Source organism: Rattus norvegicus, chromosome 2 (assembly GCF_021556685.1).
Source record: "Rattus norvegicus strain SHRSP/BbbUtx chromosome 2, alternate assembly SHRSP_T2T, whole genome shotgun sequence".
Taxonomy (NCBI): Eukaryota; Metazoa; Chordata; class Mammalia; order Rodentia; family Muridae; genus Rattus; species Rattus norvegicus.
Genome location: NC_141535.1, coordinates 219,985,325 through 220,007,469, shown reverse-complemented (window position 1 = coordinate 220,007,469; position 22,145 = coordinate 219,985,325). Strand labels below are relative to the sequence as shown.

The 22,145-nt window shown below is 42.5% G+C and overlaps 1 protein-coding gene across 1 annotated transcript in view; it reads left to right on the top strand.

Annotated features, from left to right (window-relative positions):
- The window catches only part of Enpep (glutamyl aminopeptidase), a 69,982-nt gene that overhangs the window by 33,774 nt on the left and 14,063 nt on the right, over positions 1-22,145 (top strand). Inside the window, 5 exon segments of the mRNA NM_022251.2 lie at positions 2,266-2,331; positions 2,463-2,614; positions 10,069-10,148; positions 20,180-20,313; positions 20,441-20,496. Of these exon segments, the coding sequence (NP_071587.2) occupies positions 2,266-2,331; positions 2,463-2,614; positions 10,069-10,148; positions 20,180-20,313; positions 20,441-20,496 (488 nt within the window).

Below are 22,145 nucleotides of genomic sequence, written 5' to 3'. Positions count from 1 at the left end.
GGCCTTTTCCTTCCTAGGACACTAACAGCACACACTGTTCATTTTCCTTTTGTGTTCACCAGAACCAACTAACAAGGGAGCTATGCCCTAGCTTGTCATGTGATTTAGACTGGGAAGCTGATGTGACAGTGATAAGGGGAAGAAGAGAAATTCATAGTACAGACTATTAGGAAGCACTGACCTGGCCAAGGCAAAAGTGGTACTTTTTGGTAAATTTCAACTGTTTATGTAAATTTCAACATTAACGTTAAACTGCAATGAAGAGGAGGAAGAGGAGAACGAGGAGGAGGAGGAAGGGGAGGGGGAGAAGGGGGAAGAAGAGGAGGAGGGGGAGGGGGAGAGGGAGAAGGAGGAGGGGGAGCCATCAAACCAATACCCATGCATTGGTCCAGCATTCAGACTCTTGCTAACCAGTCTCAAACACACATCTCTTCCTCCAAGGACACAGGCATTTGGCCAGGACCATTTCTTTCATCTCAAAAACAGGAGCATTATGTTAAGTAATATTTAAGGTCCTATCCAGTTCCAAGATAGCTTCTCTGCTGAAAATCTTGTAAGTGTAAACAAACAAACAAACAAACAAACAAACAAAAACAAAAACAAAAACCAAAAAAACCATTTAGCAGGATAGACACATGATCAAGGCCAGCCTAGACTACACAGGGAAGAAAGACTAAGAAAGCACTCACTGAACAAATGAACTCCTCCAAGATGTTTTTTTATGAAGGCACTGTTCCCTAGAAGATGGCATTAACTATAGCTACAGTTAGAATTGTTATTATATACTAAGTGGTTTTTTTCCTTTTATTGCATATTTTCTTTATTTACGTTTTAAATGTTATCCCCTTTCCCAGTTCCCATCCATAAACCCCCTATCCCATCCCCCCTCCCCCTGCTTCTATGAGGGTATTCCCCTCCCCAACTACTCACCCCTTCCCGCTTCCCCACCCTGACATTCCCCTACACTGGGGTATCCAGCCTTCACAGAACCAAGGACTTTTCCTCCTATTGATGCCTCATAAGGCCATCCTCTGCTAAACATGTGCCTAGAGCCATGGGTCCCTCCATGTGTACTCTGTGGTTGGTGTCTTAGTCCCTGGGAGCTCTGGGATATCTGGTTGGTGAGCTGAAGGAGTTTGCAACCCCATAGGAAGTATGCTAAGTGTTATTACATATTATAGTAAATCTGGAGTGAAGACCAAAACCACATTTCTGCCTTCCTTTGCCTGCCCTCTAGTGGTAGTGTTGAGAAGTGAATTAACCAAAAGAATTAACATGGGGTCAGAATTCCAAGCCAACCTCCGCCCTGTTGGAGGTGTTCTGGGATTTTAAGTTTGTTTTATTTCTAAGTACCTGAAATAAAGAAGAATCTAGAAGATAATGTGACCTAGATATAGTACTTCCTGAAACATTAAAGCAACATAGGGATTAAATGTTACACACTGAGAACACATGAAAAATTTGATTTCTAGGTAAGATTCCCACATACTAAATAGCACAGGTCCTCAAAGCCACAGGAGAAGGAGAGCAGGAACACTAGCAAGTCTCCAGAAGACCAACCCCCACATCCCAAGCAATGGCCAGGTTTAGAAAAGACAGAGACAGCTCTCTGGGGGCATGTCCCAGTGCTTCTGAAATTCCCCTGCAGAGTTCTGTGAGCGGAACGTCCAGTGGGGCAGCTTTCTATGTAAAAGGTTTATGTTTTTAAAAGTATTTTAAGGGTAAAGACTTTCTCTCCAACTTTAATAATTTCTCCCATTTACTCAACACCGCCTTTATCATCATTGAGGAAACTACATGCGTGTTCATTTCCTCAGCATGGCAAATTCGACCCACTACTGTCTAAGTTCAAGTTCTAAAGTACTAAAGAAGTGCCCACTTTTAAGGTGGCTGAAATGTGGAAAGAACACTTAATAATGTGAAAATCGAACAGCACTGAAAGATCAGTGTCTGGAAATGTTTTCTTGCAAGAAGGCAATGGCTGTTTCTTGTATGATCTCTCTCTCTCTCTCTCTCTCTCTCTCTCGCTCTCTCTCTCTCACTCTCTCTCGCTCTCTCTCGCTCTCTCTCTCTCTCTCGCTCTCTCTCTCTCTCTCGCTCTCTCTCTCTCTCGCTCTCTCTCTCTCGCTCTCTCTCTCTCTCTCTCTCTCTCTCTGATCTCATGCTATGGAAACAGCATGAACAGTTGTAGGAGGTCTGGGTGAGGCTGTGGAGGTACAAGGAAAACAAAAGCTTTAAAGGCTTTAAAGCACGTATCTTTCACAGATTTACTTGGAAAACTTCAAGTTCAAGAACGCGAAAACTTCCGACTTTTGGGATTCACTGGAAAAGGTAAGGAAGGCAATATTCTCAAACATTTCTTCGTCCAACTTAAAAGTGACGACATTTTAATATCACTAGCTATTTTTAATTTCCCTTTATTTATAAATTAATGGAGCCCCATTGTCCCCCCCCAACAACAGGCAAGTAATCAACCAGTGAAAGAAGTAATGGACACCTGGACTAGCCAGATGGGCTATCCTGTGGTTACTGTGAGTGGAAAGCAGAACGTCACCCAGAAACGCTTTCTGTTGGACTACAAAGCTGACCCTTCCCAGCCACCGTCAGCACTTGGGTAATGGTGACCCACTTACAAGAATAGTAGACATTATTCAACAGAAATACTGCCCGTATGTTTAGGTCCTGCTGTCAGGGTATGATTGGCATGTGACAGTATAAAGGTACAGCCTTTAGGCAACAGAGAGTTCGAAGCTAGCCAAGTGACAGACCGAGTAGATGCCTACTTATATCTTCTGTGTAAACACCAAAGAATAGACCAATGGAAGAAGTTAAAGACAGGAGGCTGGGATGGTGTCGGACATGAGTGGGTGGAGCTGTAGGTGGTGTGGAATGCTGTGAAAAAGGCTGAAGAAGAAATCGTGGCCCAAAAGGAACAGGGAAAGATGCTGACAGATAATAACTGGGGCCTCCCTGTCCCTAGACAGGCTCTGCTCTCCTAGTGTACAGTGCGCAGTAAAGAGTTGAGAGGAGCTGTGAGAAATGAAGCTGAAAATAGGTCGAGCAATGAGTCCAGAGTGTGCCATTTGGACCTACCCTTCCACTTTGTTCCCATTCATCACTCTTGCCCTCGCTGTAGAGAACTCTCAGAAGTCTGGCAGCAACAGCAGGCAGGAATCCAGATGGCTTGCTTCCCGAAAAAATAGACTAAAAGAGTAGAGGACAGCCAAAGACTTCCACAGTACAGGCTCCAGAGCAAAGACATCCTTGCAAGGAGAGCAGGTTGGGCCTCCCCTAGGACCTGCTCATGGGTGGGAGAAGCTTATTTCCAAAGCCTGTGTCCCCCGTCTATAAAAGAGACGGCATCCTATTCCCTAAGAATAGTCAACTTGGTCTTGAGATATGATTTAACTGGTAAAACACTTGCCGTGTAAGCATGAGGGCCTGAGTTTGCATCCCTAGGACCTGTGTGAGGCCGGATAGAGCAGCATTCACTGGCCACCCCAGTACTCCCATGGCAAGAAGCATGGTGGCTTTAGGACACTTCCCAGAATCCTTAGCGGGTCTGTGCACACCAAAGTGGAATAGAGAGACCGTGTCTCATATGGCGTGCATGGTAAGGACCAGTGCCTCAGTTTATTCTCTCACCTCCACACATGTGCCATGGCATATGCACAGGCACTCACAGACAGACACACACACACACCACACATGCAAACTCGAAACAGTAACCGATTCTCCTTTCTTAGACACCAATAGATAGTGGGGGATTAGAAGACACATGAAAGATCTCTAAGCATAAAAGCTTAAACCCCGGGTGGACAAACGAAAAAGTCCTGACTCTATGAACATTATTTAGGAACCAGAAAGAAAGGGAAAAAAGGGGGGGGGGAGAAAGAATTTTATAAGAAATATTCAGAGATTTTTTTTTTTAAACTGTTGTGCTTATCGTCCAAGACACAGTGCCTTAGAAAGGCAAGTTGAGAACACAGAAGGAAAGACTAAAATTTTCACTGAAGTAAATTTAGGAGAAATTCTCCAAAAATAGAAAACAGACACTAAATGATGGTAAATATGGGAAGGCAAGTGTGAAAGCCTAGTGCCCGAGTAAGAGGTGAACAGCTAGGCAGAGTGGCAGAGTCTGTGCGCAAGCGTTAGGACCTGACGCAGGTGTGGCGAGCTGCGTCTCTTCCCAGCTGGCAGGGATACTGTTTGTAGCTTGTCCTTGGCCCCTGTGGGTGAATCGCATGGAAATGTACAAACCCTAGAATTGTCCTCTGAGAGTTGGTTGTGAAGTGTGAACTAGCCCTCAGGGCTTAGTCTCATTCTACAGCACAGCAGTGACACCGAGAAGAGTAGGGTGAGGAGACTCTCACCTAGAGGCCTAGTTGTGGCCCATAGAGAAGCCTGAGAATGATTTTGTTTTTTAACTCTACTGTTACGGGAAATAGAAGTAGAAGTAACATAACCATCCGGTGCTTCTCATGGTTAAAGTAGAACATATTGGGTAATAAGTTAGTCAAGTTATACTATAGAGCCAAGCTGGAAGCTTGGGCCAAGGGGAGGGATGTGTCAACCTAGGGTTTTCAGCACCGGCTCTACAAACTTTTTATTAATTATGAACTAAGGTACAAATTGCCCAAGGTAGATTCCCATGGCCATTTAAGCAGCACTTCACTTTGAAATTTAATCAAATTATCTCACGTATAACACACAAATTTATACAAACTCATCCTCTAAACTCTACTAGTTAGTTATTTCTAAGCCAGTGGTGGCACACACCTTCAATTCCAGCACTTAAGAGGTACAGGAGACAGGTCTCAGAGTTTGAGGCTAGCCTGGTCTACAGATTGAGTTTCAGGACAGCCAAGGCTATATAGAGAGACATCATGTCTCAAAAAAAAAAAAAAAACAAAAAAAAACCCAAAACTAATAATTTCAAAGTGTGAAGATTCAACTAACATGTACCAATCTGTATTATCTACATTTTTATTTCCTGTATATTTTTATAAATCTAATAAAGATCTAGGGTCACTGGCTTAGTGGGGGAGGGCACATGCAGCCAAATCTGATGACCCACATTCTTCTCTGGAAGCTACATGTTGATAGGAGAGGACCCACTCCAACAAGTTAGCCTGTGACATCCACATGCGTCCCCTCCAGACTGAGTAAATAAGTGCAAAAAAATCATTAAATCCACGTACAGAGCATATCAAAAGACATTTCATCATGTTAGAACTAAAGGCCGCAAACTTTACCAAACAAGATTCTCCCCCTAATATTAAACATGACTACTGAGTTAAGATGCTTGAAGAATTTTGACCGAAATCCAAGCCAGTATGTTATTCTCTTTAATTGGGTAGATTTTTTGGAAAATGTCTATAATATAAAGCCAGTAAAGTGTGATAATCTCAGAATTTACAAAAGTTAGGAGACTTAGCATGATGGTTTGTATATGCTTGGCCCAGGGCACATATTAAGAGTTGGGGCCTTTTTGGAGTAGGTATGGCCTTGTTGGAGTAGGTATGGCCTTGTTGGAGTAGGTGTGTCACTGTGGGCCTGGGCTTTAAGACCCTTATCCTAGCTGCCTGGAAGCTAGTCTTCTCCTAGCTGCCCCCAGATGAAGATGTAGAACTCTCAGTTCTTCCTGTACCATGGCTGCCTGAATGCTGCCATTCTCCGCCTTGATAACAATGGACTTAACCTTTGGTCCTGTAATCCAGGATGAATTGAATGTTGTCCTTATAAGAGTTGCCTTGGTCATGGTGTCTACACTATGGTTACTACACCATGGGTGCACCAAAACCCTAACTAAGACACTTAGCCATTATCAAACTTTGCCCCAGTGCTGTAGACACTTGTGTACAGTTACAGAGTTACTTTGCATACCAACCCACATACTCCCCCAAATAAGGGGAAGATAATCAGACTTTCAGGACATCAAGCCCAGGGACCAGCCCCAGGGTCACTGGATGCAACAACTATTCTAAGGACATCATTCTGGTCCAGCCCAGCCATCCCAGCGTGAATACTGGGTAAAGTGGGGTGTCAGAGCACATCACCTGTCCTTGGGCATTACCCCACTTTTTCTAACTCCTTTATACTTTTAGCATTCAGTTTGAGTGGAGAGAAGTTCACCCCTGCCCACTTCCCAGGCACCTTTCGGTCTTTGCTGCTACTTAATTCTTCCTGAAAAGACCCTTGCATCTCTTTTGTGATGATTTCGATGTTATTCTGTGTAATATTTATATTACTGTATGTCACATATAAGGTATCACAAGATCAATTATTTGGGGGGAGTTAAAACCACATGAAGGAGGAAAATGACTAGATATGGTACAAAGAAGGTATTTTGGGAAGCTTTAATAACTACAAACTTTGTAGTTACTATTTTGTCTCAGTAAAGTAGATTGGACAACTTTAATACTACTAGACCTTTTCGAGGTTAAATTTCCAAGGCATCCCTCACATGGGTAATAAGCATCCAGTGGGAGGTTTCACAATAATTATTCTCTCCTGTCCTACTTGAGAACTGATTGACTGAGCCTCGGTTAATAGGAAGAGGGGCCTGGGGAGTGTACAGGAGACTTCATTTCCCCAGGATTTTATATTTCAGGTGGGAAAAGGGGATGACTATAGCATGTACGAAGAACTTCAAGTTCGAAAGCAATCATGTGTCTATACACCACACCACCAAGCACTGAGTAAGGACTACAGCTATTTGACATTCTTTGGACATTTGGATCTATTTTATGAAAAACAGATGTGGAAATCAAGGCAGAAAGTGATTACGCAACTCAAGGTTGCCCAGAGAGGAAGTGATGGGACCTTCATTTTGAATGCTGGCAGACTAGCTCCAAGACCCGGGTTGCATAGGAAGACTGGGAAAGTGGGTGAGGGAGGCGAAGAGGGGAAGCTGGAACAGGGATGCAAACTATGGTGGAGAAGTTGGCTAGTATAGTGTGAATCCAAGGGGCCTGAGGGAGGAAACTGACAGATGACATTTGTATTTTCCCACGTTCACTCCAGTGACCACATGTGCATTGGATGTTACAGTGTGTAAGGCAAGAACAGCCTCTGTCTTGCAAAATAAGCTTCCACTAGGCAGGTTTCCCAGTAATTGTTTCTTCCTGTCATATGTCATTATTGAGCCAAAGTCAGCCAGCCCTTTCTTTGTTTCAGCTAGAGGGATTGGAGCAACAAACAAGCAAACAAAAGGCAAAACCAGACATCCTTGGTTATCACTTTCCCTCTATGCAGACCCCTCCCCTAAAAAATTACAGCCAAGTGAACCAATATATCATTAGGAATAAAATCCCATTTTGCTATAGAAAGTTTTAAAATTTTATTCAGCAAGAAAGGACAGTTGTAACATTTATACTTAATGTTTTCCTTAAGTTTTTAACCAGATACTGTACACATCTTATTGTGATTCCTGGAGGCATGATTTTTAGAGATCATTTATCATGAAGTAGTATTATTTGTCTGTGTTTATAAAATACAATTATATATTCATAGGAAACTTGTTACAAATCGATTGTAGCTGAGCAAAGAAGCAAGAGACTTTAACACCGAAGCCAGTCTTCCTTTTGTTTCCCTTTATTAAAATATTAGATTGCAATAAATACTTTCAGGTACCCTATTATCTTGTATTATTAAAGTTTTTTTATTTATTATATACGAGTACACTGTAGTTGTCTTCAGACACACCAGAAGAGGGCATCAGATCTCATTACAGATGGTTGTGAGCCACCATGAGGTTGCTGGGGTTTGAACTCAGGACCTCTTGAGGAGTAGTCAGTGCTCTTAACCACTGAGCCATCTCTCTAGTCCTATCTTAGATAATTAGCATACATCAATAAGAATCTCTAGGCAGTACCTTCATCCACAGTGGGGAGGAGGGAACTGGTCCTTTCCTAGGCTAAGGCTCAGCTCCCCTCTGTCTGAGTTGCTCTTTTCTGGTAGAAAATGGTGCTCTCAGTTACTCTGTGGGCTGAGTGACCTCTTCTGACCTCTTCTCTTTGCTCAATCCAAGACTAGGAGAAGTGTAGAACAGAAAGTTTTATCATTCAGATGAACCCTATGTGGGTCACATTGTGGCCCCCACCATCTCTTCAAATGAACCATTTCTCATCTCTGTCTGTGGGATTTCTTCCTATCAGGATCTTGGGCGCCCATTCTACATTAAGAGACAGAAGACTGGGAGTAGATGTGCCATCCTAAATCATTAAGTCAGTGTCTGTGGAGACAATTAGAGTGGTCATATTTAACACTGATGGAGCCTGTAAGACAGTCAGAACGGTAATTACACCTTCAGGAATGATCCCTGATGCCGCTGAATTTAGATAGCATGTAACAGCCTTTATCATTGCATTTACGTGACTTCCGATCTTAGGCATATTATGTTCCCAAATCTTTTTCTTTACCCAGTGGAGATGAGGTACAATATCATGATGCTAAAATTAAAAGAGAGTGGTGCCGCTGCCTTCTTTCATTTTGACTTAGGACACTCTCAGACATCCCAGGATAGTATGTCTTGTACCTGTTTCCAGTAACACATCTTCTTTCTATGATATAGTCCCAGGGAAGCGACCACCCTATGTGAAGCTGTGCTCACAGATCACGAAGCCCCTGGCTGTTCCAGAAGTGTTGGGTCAGGCTGGCGCTAGGGAAGATGGGGAAGATCGACTGGTCTTCCGGTTAGCACCGCGTTAGCAGCGTGGCAAGAATATAGAATGGGATTCTTTACAATGCTGCTTTGTTCCTCTTCTGAGTAGCTGTAAAACTCCCTAAAAACAGATCTGGAGATGGCAAGTGAAAGTGACTTCTTAGGAAGGCATAGGGAGCAGGGGGAATGGGCAGTAGTGTGCTGTAAGAAGCAGGACCTGAAGAGAATAGCTGTCTGCCAACCGTGGGGAAGCTCTGTAGCCTGCTCAGATGTACTTGGCAGATTAAATAAGATAGGTTGTCATACCCATCCACAGTGACATTCAGAGAAACACATTTCCTGGAACTTTGGATTTTCAGGCTCCAGCAGCCTAAGGGCATCTCCCAATTAGCCTGGTTGGAAAGCATACCCAGTTAGGGAGGGGAGGGGACTGTAAGGAGGTGGCACTTGGTAAGCCTGAAGCACCCAGGGTATTCTCTGCAGAGCCAAGGAAACCACTGGTCTACTGAACCATGTAGCCAGATATTCTACTGGAGGCAGGAAGGTGGCAAGTTCAAGACTTGCTTGGGCTGTAGAATGAGTTCAAAGCCAGCCTGGGAAGTTTAAAGGGGCTTTGTCTCAAAATAAAAGTTAAGTCGTTGTGGGGAGAGGGAGGGAAGGGAATGGGGGCTTATGGACAGAAAATCAGGAAGGGAAATAACATTTGAAATGCAAGTAAAGAAATATATCTAATAAAAATTTTTTTAAAAAGTTAAGTTGCAGCTCATTTTAAAGGGCATCCTTGGCACGCAGGAGATCCTAGAATCAACCCTCCAACTCCACAAAACTGACACAAACAGTAGAACAAAACCAGCACCCCTTTCTCCTCCCCTGATGTGATTGAAATACAAAGTAGTAAAGAAGAACACTCGGGGACTCCAGAAGGAAACTTAGCTGGTGATTTTCCCTTGCAGCACTGATGTGATGGTTGCAATTACTGAGTGAATTTTAGAGAAGAACGTGTAATGCTTAGTGGGTAGGAAGGTGGAATTTCAATATGATTTGATAGGAAACTCGTCGTGCTAGAACCTGCATAGGCTCCAACGACGAAGCTCTCTGCATTGAGATGCAAAATGCTACGTTTATGCAAGTTGCATTGTGCAAGATACTTATTTTAAAGCGTATTTTGCAGAATATTGAATTTTTCTTCTCCCTTATCTAATTTCTATATAGATTTCTACATTTTGTGGATTTATAAATAATGAGAATTATATGGCATGACATATCTTTGTCCCTGGTTTTACAAACTGTGAATGTTGGGTACTATGCACTGGCTAATCATTTATAAGGGAAAAATGTGTTCACCCGTTGATTTTGATATTTAAGGTTTTCAGGATTAAGTTAAATGTTTCCTTCTTTTTTAGTTACACATGGAATATTCCAATCAAATGGACCGAAAATGGCAATTCAAATATCACAGTCTACTATAGGTCAAACAGAGAAGGTAAATATTACCTAACACATTCATTTCTTCTTTGAATTGATGCATTTCAGTCAACCAACAGAAGTCTAGCAAAGCAGCAGTTAAGCCAAAACTCATAAAAGTCATTCCTCAACTAACTTACCCACAAGTCTAAACTTCTGTCTACAATGAGAACTTCCCCACCTTGACATGATCCTTTTAGTGATTTATCATGGCAGACAGGGATAAATCACCAGAGCCAAAGGAACTTTACTTACCTGTCCATCATTGGAAAACCAAGCCATAAGATTCTGACCTTTCCCAGCTTCCCCTGACCCCATCCTTCTGTTCTTCCTTTTCTCTTCTTCTTCTGCTCTTTATATCAAAGAAGGAAGACATTGAATAATCTTAAAATATTACATGAATGGCCTGCTTTTTAAATGTTCTCTTTCAATTTAGAGAAATCAGCTGCAGATGTGTTTCTTGTTCTCTCTCCATTGATTTTTCTTCTCCTTATTTGAAAAAATTTTGGGTTCTTTTAAAAACAAGGAGATCTTATTACAAACCTCCAAATTGCTTGGGAAAACACAATAAGTGAGAGAGATTTTTAGCATCGATCCCAGGAGAACCTTGCTTTTTTTGTTCATTCATTTGTTTTGCTTTGTTTTGAGTTATTTTACTTGTACATCTTGCCCTTCTATCTAGAATTCAAGTCACTGAAGAGCAGAGACTATCTTAGTACACCTTGTATCACAGAGACTAAGCCATGGAGAATCTTGCTTTTTGTGCTTTGACCATTGTAATTGTTTTTGCATTGCAAAACATTTCTTATCTAAGACAAAGTGGATTTCTTCTTTCTGTCTTTCTTCTTTCAGTATGTTCTGTAGGCTTTCTCTGGTGTTTCTTGAAGCTAAAAGCATCCTACATTCCTTATCTCTACCAGGTTATTTTTCCTCAAATCTCCCATCTAAAATGGATAACCTGAGCTGGGGTTATGGTTCAGTGGGTACAATGCTTACTCAGCATGCATGAAACCCTGCGTTCAGTTACCAGCGCCACATATAACCAGACGTGGTGGTGAGCAGCTATAATCCCAGCATTCAGGAGCTAGAAGCAGGAGGATCTCAAACTCTAGGTTATCACTGGGTTACCTTGTGAGTTCAAGGTTAGCCTGAAGTCACGGGCAGCTTGAAGTAGAGGAAGCTTCTGGCTCAAAATACATTCAAAATAAAGTCTATCATCCAATCAATCCTTTTGCATAAGTTCGTAGCTACATGATTAGCAACCTCTGTCCTCCACATGTCCTCAAGCAACTTATGCCAATGAGGACTTAACTTACTCTGGAAATTAGTTCTATGAATTGATATAATAGTATTTTTCTGCTGTCTCATTTCAACTAACAGATTTTCCAGGGTTCATTCATACTGTGGCAAGGATTAACCCTTTGTTCTCTTATATAATGAATATATACATATATTCATTAATATGTCTTCTTTTCTTCATCTGTCCATCTTTGGATCTTTTTAATCCTACAGAATACTGTTAGAATTAAAATCATTTGTGTAGTAGTTCTTCTGCCTCGGGTGATTTTCATCTTTGCTATTTCCTTTTCCCTTTTCACTTTTGTTATAAACTTTCCTACATGTTTAGTTCTAGTGTCAGCTCTCCCGTCTTTGCTATTATGAAGGTAAGACTCATCTCTGGGCTGTTCCTGACAGAAAGCATGTTCATAGAAAACCACACCCCCATTCGTAGGAAACCACACCCCTTCGCAGGAAGCCACACCCCCTTTATCGTTTATGCTAATGACTGTTAGGACATTGTGGCCAACGACTCTGAATCCTTCCAAAACTACCAGATCAACGCCTTTTTGTCTCAATATTCCACGTGTGTATGCTGTGACTGAACTCTTAAGTTCAATGTCTTTTGGCCTATCTGCAAGACTGTTTTCCTACTCACAGACCCGTGCACCAACAGAAAATGAAGATGACAGAAAGAGAAATAAGAGTGAAAATGTCCCACGTCTCTCATAAAAGACACGATAGGAATGTTGGGATTTGAGCACCTTTGGTTGAACTGTCACCACATATTTTTGTTGGTTGCTGTGCTTAGCTGAGAGAGGGTCAGAAGACTGTCTCGGCAGCAGCTTGATTTGCTGTTCACCCATTTAAAAACATGAATAATTCATCCACTCTAACACAATTTTTCCAGTATTTTAATGGAGTGAGGATTTCATAAAGAGAATGTTCTAGATAGTGGAAGCTCATTTCAAGTACTTCAAAAAGCATATATCAAGAACAAATATTCTTCTAGTATTTGTTATATATTTATTAGAAAGAATTTTTGGACTACTCAATCCTTAATCATTAGTTCATTCTTTCAGGCAAGTTTTTGGTTTGTTTGATTTTGAGACACTCTCAGGTCAGCCTGGCCTCACTTGTTACATAGTCAAGGATGACCTTGAACTCCTGACTCTCCTGCTGTACCTGAGAGTGCTGGAATTGCAGGAAGGAGCCTGCACTCCTGCTTTATACCATGCTGGGGAAGGACTCTTACGTGTCATGCTACCTTGGCAAGCACTGTTAGCTACATTCTTAGCTCAAGAAGATATTTCCAAAAAGCAGTTTTTGGGGGCAGTTTGGGATTGAAGGCCAAAAGACTGAAGGTAACCTTTCCAATCTTGTAGTCTGCTATCTAGGGCAGGTCTTTGGACAGACAGGTTCTTCCATAAGAGGCTATTGCCATGACGCAGGTGATAAAAGGCACCCATGGGACAAATACCTGTGCAGATGTATGGGTCCAGGAATGGTTGCTATGCAAAAAAAAAAAAAAAAAAAAAAAAAAAAAAAAAAAAAAAAGCACACAGGTCGAGAGCTCAGAGGCTTCCTAGATAGAGTTTTAGGGTAATAGGATTGACCAAATACAGAGGGGGTCTGTGTCCTAGTCAGGGAGCAGACTGTGAATGCAAGAGAGAGGGGGCTTTCTGCTGTCTTCACCTCTCAGGCATGTCTAAAAGCATTTGCGTACCATTGGCGTATTTGTGCCTTTCTTCCTTAGAGAATAATCTTTTGAGGAAATGAGCACACCTCTGGTTGTTGCGGCTGCTGTGTTCCTTCAGCAGACACCAAGTGGCTATCATAGGTAGGAGTGAATAAATGAATGATTTGGGCGTGGTGTTCAAGGAACTATGGGAACAAACCTACCTTCATCTGAAACTTCAGAGTCACCAGACACAAAACAAAACAAAACAAAAACAAATTAGACATCTCTTCCTACTTCAAAGTGCCTGCTCCATTTCTCAGCTGTGTCATGAGTTCCTGTTTCCTGTCTGAGGACATCTTCAGCTCAGGGCACGGATGACGAATGTGTCCCCAGTATATTGGATGGGCGAGCATCTCATGTTACCTGTCTCACGTCCCTGCATCTGGACACTCTGATGATTCATCGGTTAGAAATGCCCCAAGCAATAATAGGACTTCCGTGATCTTTTATTTACACAAGTATTGTGCGTGTGATATTTTAAGCAGTAGGAAAAAATATGTCGTTTCTAAGAAAAGAAGTAAATCTCACACAAATGTTTCCTGGCTATTCTAACCTAGACACCCTCCCTCCCCTCAAATCACCTTCATTTAGATTGTCTTAACTCTGTTAAAGTGAGCTTATTATTATCAAAGTATATTTTTCTATCTTTACTGCTGCTAGTTGCGGTCGCTGGGATTTCCTTCTAGGCTAATCATTCCGAATACTTTTCTTATACAGCTGATACTGGCAGCCAATTAACCATTGCAACTGAAACCTCATTTGCTCTCTTTTCTTTTTCAACTGAGTTATAAGCTCCTTGAAGATCCGAATACTCATGGTATCTTTCATTCCCCATCTATTATTAATCAGCGCTAGGCACATGGTAAGAATTTGGTAAGCATAACCTCAGTGGAGGGTTATTTACCCAGTCTGCTCTTCCTAGACCTTGTGTTCTGTAATAGTTATGGTATGCCTCTCTCTTGGACATAAGTTGCCACTTTTGTTATAATGATTCGCCTACATTGAATAGAATACCATCTACATGCTTTGATTTGCTGTGCTCTAACATTTAGAAGGACTGAAGGTTGTCACAGGACAGAGAACTCATCAATCTTGTCTAATCACAGTGTTTCTGTAGAATTACTCCAGGGCTGGGGTCTAAGGGAGGGACTAAAACATTATTTCCTGTGTGGAATCAAAGAGTTGACCTAAGACATCCCTGCAGGAGTGGGCTTAAGACATCATCCCAGACTAAGAGTTGTAGATGGGTATAGACTCAAGATGGCGATTTTTGTAAATTTCATGTCTGGACTTTATGAATTTAAGTGAGCAAAAGCTGGTATTGTAGAAATATGATTTACTAAAATGTTTCAAGTGGGTGTGTTCAAATATTTATTACCAAAGAAATGGTGATGGCATATCATTAAATGTGTCAAGGAGGAAAGGTCTTTCCTCTGTATTTTCAAGCTGAGTCTTGTATAACATACAAACCTGAAGTCAGTTATGCTGGTTAGAACCTGAGTTTGTCAGCTCAGCCCTGGTCAATCAAGTCTTGGAAGATTTATTCACCTAAACCAAACATACAAGAAATTAAACAAGAGTACTAAATGGTGTGTGTGTGTTAATCAGGTATAATGGCCTAATGAACCAGCACACCCATGTAGGCTAATTAGATATCTCATCTCAGTGAGAATATACTGAGTAAGGATTAGGGGATCATAGGATGGAGCCATCACCTTAAAATGCCATCGAATTATGATATTAACACAATGGTTTGTCCAGGAGAGCCAATCATGGCACTAGTAAATGGTCAAGCATGTCTTGATGTGCTGAAAGTTTTTTTGTTTGTTCGACAGCCAAAGGAAGTGTTTCCTAACTCACCAGGTCTTCCAGGGGACTGTCCAGCAAATAACAACTTGGAAATTCTGGTGTTAGTTTGTTTGTTCTTATTTCTTGCAGTTCGAATACAGCTGAAGGTCAGACTCTTTTCATGGGTATTGCTCAACTGGGGCACAGAGAAACAAACCAGGGGGACCAGGTCTAGCAGGGCCTCTATTACTGTATTTTACATCCAGTCCTCAGCTGTGTGATACTACTTAGCAACCAGGGAGACCAGTATGTGTAATGTAGCTCTTCCCTTGTAGAAAGGAACAGTGGGCAAACAACTGACAGGCTTCTTCCGTGTACGCTATTGTCTGCAGACCCCCACCTATAAAAAGATGAGAACTGCAGGTCTGGCTCAGGTGGGCGCTGCCTCCTGGGGCAGATGGGAAACACAGCAGCAGATCTCAGCTATCGCTCTCCCTTGTGTGTGTTCTTCCAAATGAACGTGAGGGAAACCTTTCCTCATAATAGGCAGGTTGCAGTTCTCCGGGCTTTCCTGAATAATCTATTGTGCATTAAAGCTGAAGGCTGAGGGAGGAGGGTTATTCATTCAAGGTCAGTGTAGGCTATATAGCAAGTCCCAGGCCAGTCTGGGCCATAGAGCATAATCTTGTCCCAAAAGATCAAAGAACAAACCAATGAAGCCAACTTCCTTTGCAGGCAAATGTTCTGGGCCAGTCGCTGAGATCTGGGAGAAGCTCGGAAATTATAACTTGCACAATCATGATTTAATTCCTCGCTTCTCCCTTCCTCCCCCATCTCTCTTCTCGTCTCTCCTGTACCATCTTGGGATCTAAGTTGCCTAGGCTGGCCTTCATCTCATGGTGCACAAATCCTCTGATGACAGTCACTTGAATAGTTGGAGTCGTGCATGTAGCACAATTTTGTGGAAAACATTTTTATTTCATTGTGTGTATGTGCACACGGCAAGCATGCATGTGCACTGGCACATACACATTCAACCACGTGTATGTCTACAGAGGTCAGAGGTCAGGCGTTGTCCACCTTAGTTCTTTGAGGCAAGATCTCTTATTGATCCCGGAGCTCACTGTTTTGAGCAGATGGGCTGGCCACAAGCCCTGGGGAATTCACCTTTGTTTGCCCTCTTAGTTCTGGGGTTACAGACTTGTGCCTCCATTGGGGTGTTGGGGATCCCAGCATGAGTCTTTCATCTGTGTGGCCAGTCGTTTACTCACTGGACCATCTCACCAGCCCTGAGAGGGAAATTTTTTAGAAAGAGCTCCTACCCAGGCGTAACTTGTTCGACACGTTGCTGCACAGAAAGGGTGAGAACAAGAACATAGAACACGGTCACTTATAAGGTGGATGGTAAGAGTCCCTTGTGGCCATTGTGCGTACATTTTCAAATACATAAAGTAAGGTTTCATAGTGTGATTCCAATGGCCAAAGATTACTAATCCTAGGAAGAGAAGGTAGGGTGTCATTGTGTGTTTTATGTTTGCTCATGTACACATGCAGAAGCTTTTTATGTGCATACACACAAAGAAAATTTAAAAATTTAAGCTTGATGAGTACTTTTTTATATTGTTTTGCACACTTTCTGGGTTGGTTTTGTTTGAAACGGGGTCAATATTCTAGCACAGATTAGCCTGGAATTTGCAGCTACCCTTCGGTCTCGGCTTCTCGAGTGCCGGAATTACAGTACGGGCATGTATCACCCTGCCTGGGAGTCTTTATACTTTATTTTCCAAGAATCCCATAAAGAACACGTGCTGGTATTATAATCACAAAATAAAGAAACAAACGCACGCTCTTATGCCCGTAGGCAGACATTGGCTGTTCAGTTCCACTCTCTTTATCTTGTCATGGGACAGCCCCACAGTTTGCCGTTGTCAACTGCTCTCAAAGTAGCATGAACTTGGGGAGCCCGTAACTACTGACTTCCGCAGGGTCTCGGCTTCCTCATCTGTAAAGTGAGAAAAATCACAGTAACGTTAGACAGGCTTAACTGGGTCCACATAAAGCACAGTAAATTACTGCAGTATTTAGATGGATTGCCAGGAACTTCTCAACGTTATTTATATTTGCTTGGCTATTTCTAGAACTGGCAGCCTATCCCGTTTCATAATAATGGGGAGAGCTAGCATCTGTCGGTCACATAACACCAAACAAAGTGACCCTGTGTTATCTGCGTTATCTCACTTAATCTTCACAACAGCTCCAGAAGGATTTTTATCCCCACCCACCCCCCAACCCCCACGTTTTCCTCCTGGTAAACTGGGGCACAGGGAGGTCAAGTGATCTGTCCAGAGTTACCCAGCTTGCTGGTCTCATAGAAAGGACTTTATCCCAGGTCTGTCAAACTCAGAAGTCCCTGTTCTATCCTCAGTAACATATGGCTTTACCCTTAGCAAGAAACTCTCCTCCCAGTACAAACATTCAAAGAGGGAGGTTGCCAAAAGATTAGCTTCCTTTCAACAACTTCCCCATGGCCAAATGACAAAGGAAGATTAATACTGCACCAGTGAGGTAAGGGTTTATATTTTGTCAAGTACCTGTTCTGGAGGTTCCTAAGAAAACTTATTGTCATGTTGAAGACTTGACTCCTATATTATGAAAAACTACGGGGGCCCTGGACATCTTCCAGACCTTGCAAATGCTTCCAAAATTTAAATCACTTTGCCTCCCAAACTTCGCCTCCTCCTGTTGGCAATGCCATCACTCATTTGACTGGGCGAGCCTTCGCCCCTCCCCCAGGCAGGAGGCGGGGTTACCGCTGCCTTTACCTCCAGCAGGTCTCTCTGTTTCCGCTGTGGTCGGATCAGTCCAAGTTCAAACCCTTTCTTGTCCCAGGTTATGACAGTTGGGTTCCAAGCGGGCCTTCTTGCTTTTAGAATCTAATCCAAAATCTCTCCCACGGCACTGTCAAAAATTCGTTTTCTGGAAAGCAGTCTTAGGCGTGTCATTTCCTTGTTTGACAATCTTCTCTGTGTTTTTGCCACCCAGAGGATGAATGCTTTGGCACAACATTCGTCCTTAACACTAAAGCCCTGGGCTTCGTTTCCAGCCTCGCCTGCTGTTTCCCAGTACGATTCCTTACACTGTTCTGTCTTAAACTCCTTCAAGTCTCTCACTCATTCTAAGTTCCCATACCATTATCTGAATGGTTTATTTTCCATGAAGGCAAAATATATATTAATGGAAAAGTATAGAGGTGATGCTGACAAATACTTGTGACGTCAGAGCACATTTTATTATTTATTATTAATTATTATTAATCCTGGAAGAAAATTTTGTAATTATATTTATGGACAGAAAATATGGACAGTGTACATTTACCCCAGCTTAGTGGCAAGTTCTTTAGCCTTTGCCTTTTCCAGCTTGGCAATGCCAGCCGCAGGCTTAGGACCCAGGATGTTGCTTCCCCAGAGGCAGCGGCTCTCGTCACATCTGTCATTGTAACTGGTCCTAATAGCTTCCACCAGCTTAGCCAGAGCACCCTTGTCTTCTGAGTTAACCTGTGTGAAGGCAACAGTGGTGCAGGTCTTCCTGTGGACCAGGCGCCCCAGCCTGGCCTTTCCCTTGATGATGCAGTAGGGCACCCCCATCTTTTGACACAGGGCAGGCAGGAAAACCACCAGCTCAATGGGATCTACATCATGGGCAATCACCACCAGCTGAGCCTTCTCGTTCTCCACCAAGGTGGTGACCGTATTGACCCCTGCTCGGAGGACAGTGGTCTCTTAGTTGCCAGCAGCTTTCTTCTCAGCATGGACCAGCCGCCTTTGCTCCTTCTTTTGCTTTGTCTTTGGCCTGTACTTGTGGGCAAGCTTCAGCCGCTGAGTCGCTGTTTGCCTGTTCAGGGCCTGGGGGAACTGGTTAATGGCAGGAGGTACTGTGAGCCGCTTATAGAGGATGGCTCTTTGTCGCTGCAGCCTGGTGTAGTGGGGCCATTTTGTCAAACAAAATGTTAGATCTCTCTTGGGCTGGATGTCCTGCCCAATGCCAAAGTTCTTGGGCCTTTTCTCAAGCAAAGAATTGACTACCTTTTTGACTTCCTGTTTCTTCACGATGGCGGAGGCTGGGGCCACCTTCTTCCCCTTGACCTTCTTTCCTTTGCATCTTGCTTGACTGGAAGAGAGAGGGAACCACAGGGATTATTTTTAATGTATATACTTGACCTAAATTTTAAGTGTCTCTCCCTTTAGCACTGGGCTTCTAAAAGCCTGATCCTTGAGCCCTATGCTACGTATTGGATGGTGCTCTGGGAAAGTTGATTTGCTAACTCCCCTGATGGAAAAACACCATTTCATTCAGCTGAAATAAGGACGTAGATGACCTTGCAGAGACAAATCTAATTGAAAGCATAAGTGGGAAGAGGATGGCCAAGTGAGAACATTGCATTTGGGTTCCGAGTCAATTGTGGCATGTCCTTAAAACCTCAAACTGTCATGACCTGCTCACATGATCATTCTGCTTAGCAACAGTTATTTCCACTAGCTACAATGTTAACATATTTTGTTTTGGGAATTAGACTCAGGGGCTCCTTCCTGCTAGGTAGGCAAATGCTATACCACTGGTCCGTATCTCCAGACCTGTTTTAATTTTGAGACAGACGTTCAGTAGGTTGCGCAGACTGGCATTGAACTCACTGTAGTCCAGGTAAGTCTATAAGCTGCCACAGCCTTCGGAGTAGCTGGAATTATAAACATATACCAGCAGGTCCAGCTTCCGTGATGATTCTGAGAAGGCGTTCTTTAAATGCTGCCATCTCAGCCCTTCTCCACGCTGTCCTAGTGAACAGCCTTCACTTTGTTAATGCATCACACTTGGGAATGTATGGATCACTCCCGGGAGGCCTGGATTTCTTTGTCCTTAGGCACCATTGATTTTCATTGTAGGACCGGCCAGCTTCAAGTTATTGCACTCTGGTGGCACGCTGCTGCCAGGGGGGAGTGTAAGCTACAAATGGCAGGATGAGTGTTGACATTACTTATTTCTTGTTCATCTTGTTCACCCCAGTGACATTCTAAAGTTAGGCAACTAAATAAGAATTAGGCTTAGGGGCTTTGGGTCTAAATCAAACTCGACTCCTTGAGCTAATATTGCTTTTCTTCCCTTTTTTCTTTTTGCCCTCTGGGTCTAATTTCTCCGTGTTTACAGCATATGCAAACATGTTTCTCATTAGTGTTTATTTACTGCCACAGGAATCACTTTGAATGCTAATCTTAGCGGAGATGGTTTTCTTAAAATAAACCCAGATCACATTGGGTTTTATCGTGTAAACTATGAAGCAGAAACTTGGGATTGGATAGCTGAGACTCTCTCCTCAAACCACATGGTAAGGCACAGCCGTGGTTAAGAACTATTGTAATTTTGTTGCAAGAACAGCATTTTAACAATACTAATTTTTTCCCCAGTGCTCTTTGCTTTGAGAATCATGGCTTTTGCATTTCTCCCTCTTTCAGAACTTCTCTTCTGCTGACCGGTCAAGTTTTATCGATGATGCTTTTGCTCTGGCAAGGTATGTTTTAAAATAAGGTTAGGTCACTTAAAATACCCCGAGTTTTCCCATACGTCTTTAAAATTAATTGCAATTACATTTGACTTTTTAATTGGAAATACCCAAACGTCTGTATTTTAAGCACTATTGTTATTTTTTGCCCACCCCTTTTAAAATTCATATGATTGTTATAACGAATACTGATATTAGCTGTTCACAGAAATGCAAGCTTCCCACCGCCAGCCCCCTCCCCTGTTAGAATGGAGTATGAGTTACTCCGTTTCAGGGTCTTTTAATTAGTAATATTGATTAGAGGGTACCTTGGACTGGTGAAATGACTCAAAGGGTAAAAATGGCCTCTGCCAAGGCTGCCAACCTGAGTTCTAGCCCAGGACCCACTTGACAGGAGGAGAGATGTAATTACCATATACTGTCCTCTTACCTCCTCGTGTGCACAGCATCAGGCCCATCCCCCTAAAAGAGCAAGTGAAATACAAATGACACGGTTTTAAATACACCTTCAGAATTTGACTTAACAAATGCACAGCCCGTTTCAGTTCTGTGAGCCCACACGTACTACTAGATACTTTGGACTAGAATTGCGAGTTTTTATCTAGGTTACTGGGACAAGAACAAGTCACAGTGCTCTAGCATTGGCTAGCATTCGGACATTATTCTAGACATTTCACTTTTTTTTTTCTTTGTGACCCGAGAGTAACCTGAACTTAGAGAAAGGTAAGAAATCTAGATTGGGGAGTAGAGGAACCGTGACCATGGCTTCTCGACTTTTGCGGGTCACCTGACCAGAATAATAATTTGTTAAGCTTCTCATCCTCTGCAGGAACCAGATACACAGCTGGTTTGACTTCTGTGTTTTTTGGTAGCTTTGTCTAAACATGAGAGTCAGATATATGCTAATTCCTCTGGAAGTTTCTTCTGACTTCGGCCTGAGCTAGGTGTCATTCTTGTATGCTGGTCCTTTCTAACAGTACTATATTGTCATTGCTTATTATTATCTATACAGCCCAAGAAACATTCTTAGGAGGATGGGCGTCCAAACCCAGCTCGTGACAACGTGTTCAGTAGCTACTAGCCAAGCAGATCAATGACTAGTTGGATAGGATAGCAAGCAGAAACGTTTCACATAAACTCCTTAGAAAACTTAGGGGAAGTCAAAAATTGTCATCAATTTTCAAAGGGTTAAAACAATAGGATTTATTTATTTATTTATTTATTTATTTAAACTCAACAAACATCCTGGTTCTGTAGAAACTGGAGTAAGTCTCCTAACCTCTGTCTGGATCAATCTCCTTATAGAAAACTGGAGATGACCTCAAAAGACTATTGTAAGAATCCACGAGAAAATAGGCACGTGGAACCTAAAAGATGATTTTTTTTTAACAAGTCCCTATCAAATTCTATTACTTGACCAAAATATATGCCCCTTGGATTTTTAACAGCAAAGATGTATTTCCCAAAGTGCTTCTGCAATGCTCCCTGAACCTTACAGGGAGAGGTAGAGGTGTATAATTTAGGGCTAAGCCTTCAATCTCCACTTACGTGCAGGACCTTGGGCAGTCACGTCTTCATTCATCACTGTTCACCGCATAGACTTCTCTGGATTCAGTTCTTGGATATCATCATTCAAAATACAAGCTTTACTGACAATT